This window comes from Lagopus leucura, unplaced genomic scaffold (genome assembly GCF_019238085.1).
Source record: "Lagopus leucura isolate 7727_CA_CO unplaced genomic scaffold, USGS_WTPT01 Super-Scaffold_100043, whole genome shotgun sequence".
Classification (NCBI taxonomy): Eukaryota; Metazoa; Chordata; class Aves; order Galliformes; family Phasianidae; genus Lagopus; species Lagopus leucura.
The window spans coordinates 2026519-2035903 of NW_024962290.1; the positions used below are offsets into that span (position 1 = coordinate 2026519).

At 44.7% G+C, this 9385-nt stretch overlaps 1 protein-coding gene across 1 annotated transcript; it reads right to left on the minus strand.

Annotated features, from left to right (window-relative positions):
- Positions 1 to 307: 307 nt before the first annotated feature.
- On the minus strand, positions 308 to 6878 carry DDX20 (DEAD-box helicase 20). Its single transcript, XM_042884428.1, has 11 exons — positions 6698 to 6878; positions 6527 to 6621; positions 5357 to 5525; positions 4921 to 5035; positions 4697 to 4839; positions 4310 to 4448; positions 3927 to 3985; positions 3177 to 3259; positions 2421 to 2526; positions 2235 to 2336; positions 308 to 1554 (listed from the first exon to the last, which is right to left on the minus strand). Exons 1-11 carry the CDS (start codon positions 6873 to 6875, stop codon positions 440 to 442), a joined length of 2304 nt encoding a protein of 767 aa, XP_042740362.1. The 5' UTR covers positions 6876 to 6878; the 3' UTR covers positions 308 to 439.
- Positions 6879 to 9385: the final 2507 nt, after the last annotated feature.

The window sequence follows — 9385 nt, forward strand, 5'->3', positions numbered from 1 at the left end:
AGCAGTGCCAATTAACTGCACTTAAATTAGCAATACAGGTATTGAGATGCAGGTTTTAGTCTGCCAATATCAACTGGTACATTACCAGTGCCCTCTGGTTAAGAATTACAGACAAGAGGATGATCTCTGACAATAAGCAGCTTCGGTAGCTTCACTGTGAATTCATCTTCAGCCAAAAGTCACAGGGAAGAAAATCAAGTAGAGAAAGCTGGGCTTGTTTCACATTTTCTCCTTACTGAGGTTTCCTACATGGAAGCAACTGACTTGCCTTTTGTTTCCTTACTATTTTAAAGACTGCAACTGAACATTTAGTTGTCTGCCATTTCATTTTATTAACAACTTGTAACACCACTGCTGGAATGCATATAAAACATTTACCTAGACACATCCTGCTCATGAAAAAGGCAGCAGTTTACTTCACTCAAACAATGTCAGTACATTAATCACCACTTTCCAGCAGTTCCTGAAAGTAGACCGAGTTGACATAAGCATTCATCCACATCAAGTGTCTGTAACTTTTCCTGTAGTGAAAGTGAGAAACTGCAGCATAGTAGTTCTGCCATGCTTGATAGTAAGATTTCCAGTAGTCTTCGTAACTCCATGCCTCGTGAGGAAAGCCAGGAACACCATCATCCCAAGAGCCACAGGAGGACCCATCTCCAGTCTTTCTTGGGACAGGATTAGGGTACTGATGGGAATGTTTTTTCTTTTCTTTGGCATTTTGTTTCAGAGCTTTCTTTTTCACCTGATTTTGCTTTGGGACTTGTGATTGCTCCTTCAGCTTCCCTGGTGTGGGACAAAAGCCTGTAAGACCCTGACAGGTGGTGGGGACAGCATTTTTAGCCTGCCTGTCTGAAAATGCTTCGAAGCATGAGTTACTTCCACTACTGTGAGAGGAAGCCCTTGAACTGCATGAAGCATCACTGTCATCAGACAGAACGTCGTTTGCTACCGTGTCCCTATTATGTTCCACCTCTTTCCACTCTATACCGCCATTTCTGGGGAGTTCACATTGATCTCCTGGGCCTGAATAGCTTCTTAAAATTTCAACATCTCTCTCCAACCCTTCTTTAATGAAGTATTCATAGTCTTCAACAAGCTCTGAAAAGTTCCAAGGACTGTTCTGTTGGTTTTTGAAAGATGATAAGCATGGAATTTTGGGCAGATTTCTCTTTAAGGCTTCCTCATCTGGAACCTCTGTGCTATTTGGCTCAGCCGTTCTGGAGACAGTTTCTACTTGATTCTTTTGCTTTCTATTGCAGCTGGAGGTTTTGGAGTTTCTGCTGCTTTTTTCCACCTTGGCAGAATTTGTGTACTTTTTCACCTGCTTTTGTTCCAAAGCATTTTTTGGCTTCTCTACAGAAGAATTACCAACCTGAAGATTAGAATGAGGCTGAGGTACCTCTGCAGAATTATTTTGGACAGGCTGAAGTACTGGTTCTTCTGGTTTAAGACACACAGTGTCAGAATTTACTGAAGCACCTGTGTATACAACAGGTTTGACTTCAACCTCCCCATCTTCAAACTGATCCATCATTCCAGGAGGAATAGGCTCTGCACAAAAGGGAAACAAGTAAGCACTCAATTAAGTGCATCTTTCCTTCCAGAATTCAAATGAGTACTGAAGCAACACGCAGATAAGATGTTAAGATATGCAAAATTAGAAGTGCAAACCAATGCCTTCACTTCTTGAAAAAGCTCAAATATACAGAATGCTTTCTTCACAGGAGGCATCAGGAAGCTAATTAATACAGTACATACTGCATTAGTGAACTATTCTTCATTTCCATTTTTAATCAGGTAAAAAGTTTAAAAATTTTAAGAAGGAGAAATGCTACAATTCCAGCAGAATAGCTTCTAGCAGAGCAGAGCAGAGAATGTTTGGCTGTTTCTATTATTGTCTCCTTCTATTCTATCTTACAGCCTTGTAAGCCTTGCTGAAAGGCTTAATACCAACTTTCTCAAGTTCCAGGTGTTCTGTAGCTGCATAACAAACAGTTGGATTTCAAGTTCCTGCCTTCACCTACAGACGTGCACTACAAACATTTCCTATTCCTTCGCTTACTACAGCAGTTACACAAGCGGTCACAAGCACAGAGGATAAGAATTCCAAAGTTATTTCAATTTCAGCAAATATTCACATCAAACAGCTGCCACCTGAAGTCTTGAATGAACAGCAGAAAGAAATCAACAGGGAAAAAAATATACAGCTGCATTCACAGGACAGAACGTACCAGGTAAAGGAAGAAGCCGTAGGTTACATTTCTGAGCAATTTTCATCATCATGTTTTCCTCCTCTCCACGGCAGCAGTACGTCACAGATAAGCCTAAAGTTCCTGTGGTAGAAAATGAAGTATAATCACCTAACTAGACCCAGAAGAACTGGTGCAACCTCGAGAAATCCACGTGACTGTTTTTACCAAAGCGCCCGGCTCTGCCGATACGATGCATGTACGTTTCCCAATCTACTGGGACATCCAGATTGATGACCAGGTTCACTTTTTCAGCATCGATTCCACGAGATGTCTTGAGAAAACAAAGACAAAAGGGGATTCATAACTGCAGGGGCTTGAAAAGATGTTTATGTACTGCAACACATCCGCGAACAACCGCTCACGTAGCACCTCAAATGGTTGCAACACACTACAGAGCATCTACAATTTTCCAGTGAGTTTACATGGAGAACAGACATCCTGCACTGGAACGTACAAATTATGGATCACTTCTTTTTGTACTGCAGTACAAACAAGCGCGTTTCTTGCAAGCACCAAAACACCCGCCAGCAAGCTGTAACTTTTTTCATGATAGAACCACCAACAACCAACTGAAATACACCAACAGCCGAAAAAAAACAAGGCTGAGTACTTCAAACATAACCACTGCTCTGTTTGAAGTTGTACTGTGAGTACACTGCATTAAGGAAAGCCTGATTTTTCCCACAGCTCCCATCCAAAGTAAACACACCTCTACTCCTCTGAAATCTCTGCAAACTTCTGCCATTCAACAGCAAAATTACAACTGGTTTTTGAAACAGAAAGATAGCAGATGACAACTAGGTTTCAAACTTGAGCAGTGCTCAAATCAAATGCTTCAATAGCACGTTTATGTTCTAGTCAAATTAATTCTCTGAAATGGGTGTATTTGCAACAGTCAGGTACAGTGAGATAGTAACTCACCAAGTCTGTGGAAATCAGAACTCTACAATGGAATTGCTTTAGTTTAGCCATAGCATCGAGCCGCTGGCTTTGATTCATGCTGCCTAGGGGAAAAGAAAACAGAAACAACTTCCATGTTCAACAGTTTTATGCCTCTAAAACTCCTGGAAAACTGTATAAACTATAGACGACATGAGAGGCAAGCTTGGGAGAAACTTCCTCAAACATCAATTCTAAATGAGTAAATACAATAAGCAGGACAAGTTTGAAAATACATTAAAATTACCCATTTTGCTCATTTTAAAAAAGAAACCATTACAGATACTTAAACCATCTGAATAACACAGACTTCAGACCAATTTTTACATCACCACCCCATAAGGCATGAAAAGCTGTTGAGCTAAAAATTGAAAGGAAGATTTCTAATGAACACTACAAGCTAGCTGCTAGCTTTTTACAGAGAAAACAGAAATAGTTTTAAGTTCAATATCTGCATTCCCAAAAAATACAGCTTCGAGCTGCAAATACAGCTTCACCCTTCACACAGGGCAACACTTGCCCAAGTATTCATTACGTGATTTTCAAACAAACTAGAGGGCTGCAAGCTTCATCAATGCAGAAATTTAACATGGAATCCTTAGAGACCCTAATGCTATTCTTACTATTTCAGCAGAGGCCATGCAAATCAAGCTTTTAAGATCAAGAGGTATTTTCTTATGTCAGGTCATTTTTACACACAATTTCAACCAACAGAGCTCTGGGCAGGCTTACCTGAAATGCACTCAGCAGGAAAGCCTCTGGATGTTAGTATTTCAGCTAGATGTTGAGCCCTAATAGAATATACACAATAAAAACAGTAATTAAGAGTGCACATATGACAGCCCACATGCATTTAATACAACACTGTTCTTTATAGGCAAAGATTCCACTACCATTTTATGGCCATATTTATAAATGGACAGGAGTAACAGATAATAGGACTCACTGTCATCTAATGTACGAGGTACTTCTGTGCTGAAGTTTTACTGTTGACATTTCAGGCTATTTCAACATTCCAGCTCTGTACTTCAGAAATTTGCATATTGCTTTGAGACCTTTATAAAAAGTGTTAAAAAAAAAAAATACAGAAATTTATCCTTGAATGGATTTATTACCTGCTATGCAAATTTGAGAAGACTAACGCTTGATTAAATGGAATCTTGCTGAACAACTCTTGCAGGTGCTGGGTTTTTTCCTCAAATGTTTTATGTGGAAGTGGATGGGAATTCACAATTTTGTAATACTGCTTCAACCCTGAGCATGAAACCAAGACATCAAATTAAGGATTTCCATAAGAAGAAAAAAGGCTAGGCTGCTGTTTCAGCTGCTGTGACATGCTGACAAAGACTTTCAAATGCAAACACATCCACCAAATAAAATGTTACACAGCATGTCTTTTCTTAAAAGAAAGAAACACAAAGAATCTGAAAATTGTGAAGGCATGCTTTGGTCTCAGTACACCGTTCACAATCTATTGACAACACAATCAATGAACAACTCACCAATGAGACTTGGGTCAGTGGGATTCAGCCTCACAAACGTTGGCTCTCTCATGTACATTGTCAATGCATTAGCTAATGACTCAGGGTAAGTAGCTGAAACAGCAAGCATCTGTTTATTGGCTGGCAGCGAAGAGTAAATCCAACTGTGAGAGACAAAAATGGGAATGACTAACAAAAATTGATCTAATCTGCAAATCAATACAATGGGTAAGCACTTTTCTTACTTGATTTGCTCCTGAAAGCTGCCTTCTTCCAGAAGCTTGTCTGCTTCATCAAGAATGAAGAGCCGAATACTGGCCGTGTTCAAGTAGTCCAACTCTATGAGCTGTTTTATTCGACCTAGATATAAAGAAAAAAGCAAAGTGAGCTTCTCAAATATTAACTCCAAGTTTAAGCTAAAGAGAATCTAACTTGCTATTAACTAAGGACTGGTTCTCAACAGTCACCTTTTAAAATTAATTTTAGCATCCTTTAAAAAAAAAATCCGTGTTTAGAATAATCTCTCACTGAAAACACCATCTTAGTCTGAACGTTTTTGGCACTGCCCCTTTTTTAGTAGTAAAAGAGAGTTCCAACGGAATCCAGATTTCAGAAGTACCAACCATTGTACCATCAGGTATCAGACAGCATCCAGTGAAGCAAAGTGCAACATGCCCATACCTGGAGAGCCAACTGCTATGTGGCATTTCTTCAGTCTGACTTTGTCCTGGCTCAAAGGAGTCCCTCCAATGAAGACATGGCATTCCAAACCTTCCATCTTTATCCCAATTGTTGTGATAACAGCATGAATCTGCACAGCGATCTCTCGTGTGGGAGCCAAGATAAGAACCTGTGAGTAACAAACAGCTGTATTTGAAAGCCACGCAACAGTTTGTAAGATTGAAGCGCATCAAGTTGTGATGATTTAGAATCATAGGATGGTTTGGGTTGGAAGGGACCTTTAAGATCATCTTATCAACCCCCTGCTATCAGCAGGGACATTTCCACTAGCCCAGGTTGCTTACAGCCCCATTCCAGGGAGGGAACATCCACAGCCTCACTAAGCAACCTGTTCCAGCGTCTCACCACCCTCACAGCAAAGCGTTTCCTCCTAATATCTGATCTAAATCTTCTCTATTCCAGTTTAAAGCCATTTCCCCTCTGCCCTTATAAAAATTCCCTCCCCAGCTTTCCTGCATGAAGCCTCCAAGCTCTGGAAGGCTGCTACATGGTCCTTTTGGAGCCATTTCTTCTCCAGGCTGAAAATCCCCCACTCTCACAGCCTGTCCTCATCAGGGAGGTGCTTACATTTCAAACACTGCTGGTTATATGCTAATAAGTGACCAGACACTTATCCCAGTTCAAGAAAGACAGAGAGCTGCTAGAGAGGGTCCAGAGAAGCCACAAAGATGATCAGAGGATGGGAGCACTTCTCCAAAAAGACAGGCTGAGGGAGCTGGGCTTGTTCAGTCTGGAGAAAAGAAGGTTGCAGCCCTCAGTACCTAAAGGGAGCCTGCAAACAGGAGGGGAATCAATTCTTTGAAAGGGTTGATAACAACAGGACAAAGGGAAATTGTTTGAAGTTGAGGGAGGGAAGATTGAGGTTGGATGTCAGGGGGAAGTTCTTTCCTATGAGAGTGGTGAGGTGCTGGAACAGCTGCCCAGAAAGGCTGTGGATGCCCCGTGCATCCCTGGAGGTGTTCAAGGCCAGATTGGATGGGGCCCTGGGCAGCCTGGGCTGCTATGAAATGGAGAGGCTGGTGGCCCTGCATGTGGCAGGGGGTTGGAGCTTGTGATCCTCGAGGTCCCTTCCAAACCAGGCCATTCTGTGATTCTGTCACTGGGGCTCACCTGAGTGACCGTGCTGTCAAGCAACAGTGCGTCCAAGGCGATGGTGGAGAAAACGCACGTTTTACCGGTTCCGGACTTTGCCTGCACGATGAGATCTGGAAGGAGCCCACACACGTTAGGGAGCACCGCTCCTTCCGCCCCGCTCCCGACCCCGCGCGGCCCCCCACTCACCCAGCCCGCAGCGCCCCAGCGGGATGGCCTTCAGCTGGACGGGCGACGGCCTGTGGAACCCAGCCGCCTCCAGTCCCGCCAGCACCGGCGGCGACAGCAGCAGCGAGCCGAAATCAGGCGGGCCGCCGGGCAGCAGCACGTCGCGGGTGCGGAACCGGCCCTCAGTGGGCGCCGCCATCTTACGAGCGGGAAGCGATGTCGCGCCGCATCTCGCGAGAAGTACCTTCGGCCCGCGCCGCGCATGCGCTCTGTCCGCCCCCTCCGCCCGCCACACCGCCAGGGGGCGCAACGGCCGCGGGGTCGCGCTGGGTTGGCGCGGTGTTTCTTCGCGGGCTGCGTTTACCTGTGTGCCTGCCCTGCCCTGCCCTGCCCTGCCCTGCCCTGCCCTGCCCTGCCCTGCCCGCGAGTAAAACAAAATAAAACCGCGGTGCAGCTTTGCACTTCAGCCGAATCCAAATGTGTGAATACACTGTATGTGCATTACTTACTGCCCTCTGTAGAGCACTTGCTTTGAATTGTGGGTGGTTTCGTGCACATCAGTTTTATTGTCGCCGTGGTTCGGAGGCTCTGGACGTGCAGCTTCCATTGATGGCAGTGGGATCTGAGAGGCCTCAGCCGTGGCTCACACGGTACCAACACACACCGCTGTTATCCTGACATCTTCAGGAATCCCCAGTGTGCTGCAATGGCTTTGGGTGTGCCAAGGTCTCTGTGGCGCCTCTGAAATTCCTCCTGTTTGCATTCCTTACAGGGAGAAAGACACGAAAGAAAAAGTGGCCGAGTCTGCTCTGCTGCTTTGTATCATTAGCTGAGATCTTCCCGTGAATGTCTGAGCACAACACCCACCTCTGCTGTGGGAGCTCAGCCCTGCAGGGCGGGCAGATGGTGATGGCAGGGCTGGGCTGCTCTGAGGAGGTGACATCCAGCATCCTCTTAGCTCCAATTGTTCTTTAATTGTTAAGTGGATATTCCCCTTGGGTCCTCAAGGGGAAACGGGTCTCCAATGAGATAATTCTTTGGATACATCTGGGAAAGGAGACGGACAAGGAGACCTGGATGTAACAAATGCTTTGATTAAATGCAGCCTCTTATAACCCTTTTAAATTGATGTGATTTAAACAGACAACGAAGAGCGGTCAGGAGTCTCTGTGCTCAGTGGGGAAGGGTAGAGAAGAGGTGATAAAACATCGCCATGCAATGAGCTGCTCTTTCTTTCTGCTTCCCTCACCCTTCCCTGAGATAGCAGGCATGTTGTGGTAGTACAGCTCAGTGGTTTGGATGCAGATATCATTGTCCTCTGCCATGCAGTGTTGATGAGACATTCAGACACATCGCTCTAATTCAGAAAGACACTGCTGTCTGTGGAGGCTTAATCAATTTTCTCAGCCTCCATTGGAGTTTGGAGGGAGGGATTCCAAACCATCTCGATGTCTGTATGCTGCACAGGACATGACCACAGGCAGATTCATTGCCCATCTTCCTTTGTTTTTGTCCCTCGCTGACTGGGCTGCATCAGATCAGCTCCTGCAGCCTCCCTGCAGTACACACACAGTAGTGAAAGCTGTGGCACAGACTCTGTCTCTTTACTTTTGCATGACTTCCAAAGCATGTGCACATTTGCTTGTTCACACTAGTCAGCCACCCCATCATTTCTAGTGACAACCACAGTACCTGGTGCTTTAATAAACTCCAGCTCCATAAGTTAGATGCATCAAGATCTTAGCTCTTCCAACACACATAGCAGGAGCTGCTGGTGGTAGAGGCACGATTCAGGGTGAGACAAGGCTGTGTCTGATGGAGGAGATGCTCAGATCCTCAAAACTTTCCCTCTATTGGTGTCCCAGGGGTGCAGAGTGATGCTACCCCACTACGTAGAAGTGCACACTGCATTTAGAGCAGTTGAACAAGGAAAAAAAAAAAAAAATAAAGCATGGATCTGAAAAACTGGTGGGCTTTCTGCAGTCAGTTACCTATGAATGTCAGCCTGAGTATTTCTCATCGATGCTGAAACAGTGCTGTGCTGCTGCAAGCTGAAGTCTTCACGTAGCAGATTTCATCAGCAGTGCCACCTTGTCTGCACTGCAAATGCCCAAGCGACTGCCAGAGGAATCATTAGCAGAAAGAAAGGCTTAGAAGAAAACCCTCCTAGGGATAAGTCATCCCCTAACTGCTCAGTGCGTACTTTTTTCCCCAAAACAGCACTCACCACTGTTTTGTCCCTCTTATGATCCCACCTCACGTCCTGATGCTCTGTCCTACCTAATGCAGAGATAGGCATCCCTACCCACAGCCGGGGATTGGTGCTAAGTGGCTTTTAAGGTCCCTTCCAACCCATACTGTTCTATGGTTCTATGAGGTGCAGAGTACATATTCCGTTTAATTCCACCCAAGATTCCTTCCTTTATGAACCTACATGTATAAATATCAGCTTTGGATAAACAGCTGTGTAAAGCATCCGGGATGTGCATGCTGATACCAAGGTCAGCTTCTCACTGCTTCAGATCACAGAGCACTTATCTTCCAGCAGCAAGGCAGGGCCCGTATCACGTGTTCGGCTTCCTAAGACTGACGTGTAGAGTGCAAAGAAACATCCAGGCATCTCAAGTACCAGCACTAAGTACTCACTGCAGATTCATCCATCTCTTTCTCTGGAGCTTATTCTCCATCCACTACAGCTAATCCTGTATT

Coding starts and splice junctions, on each gene's coding strand:
- DDX20 (XM_042884428.1), bottom strand. CDS start 6,875: ATGGCGGCGCCCACTGAGGGCCGGTTCCGCACCCGCGACGTGCTGCTG. Junction 4,449..4,696: donor CACTGACCCAAGTCTCATTG/GTGAGTTGTTCA, acceptor TTTCATGCTCAG/GGTTGAAGCAGTATTACAAA. Junction 2,337..2,420: donor CGGCAGAGCCGGGCGCTTTG/GTAAAAACAGTC, acceptor TTTCTACCACAG/GAACTTTAGGCTTATCTGTG.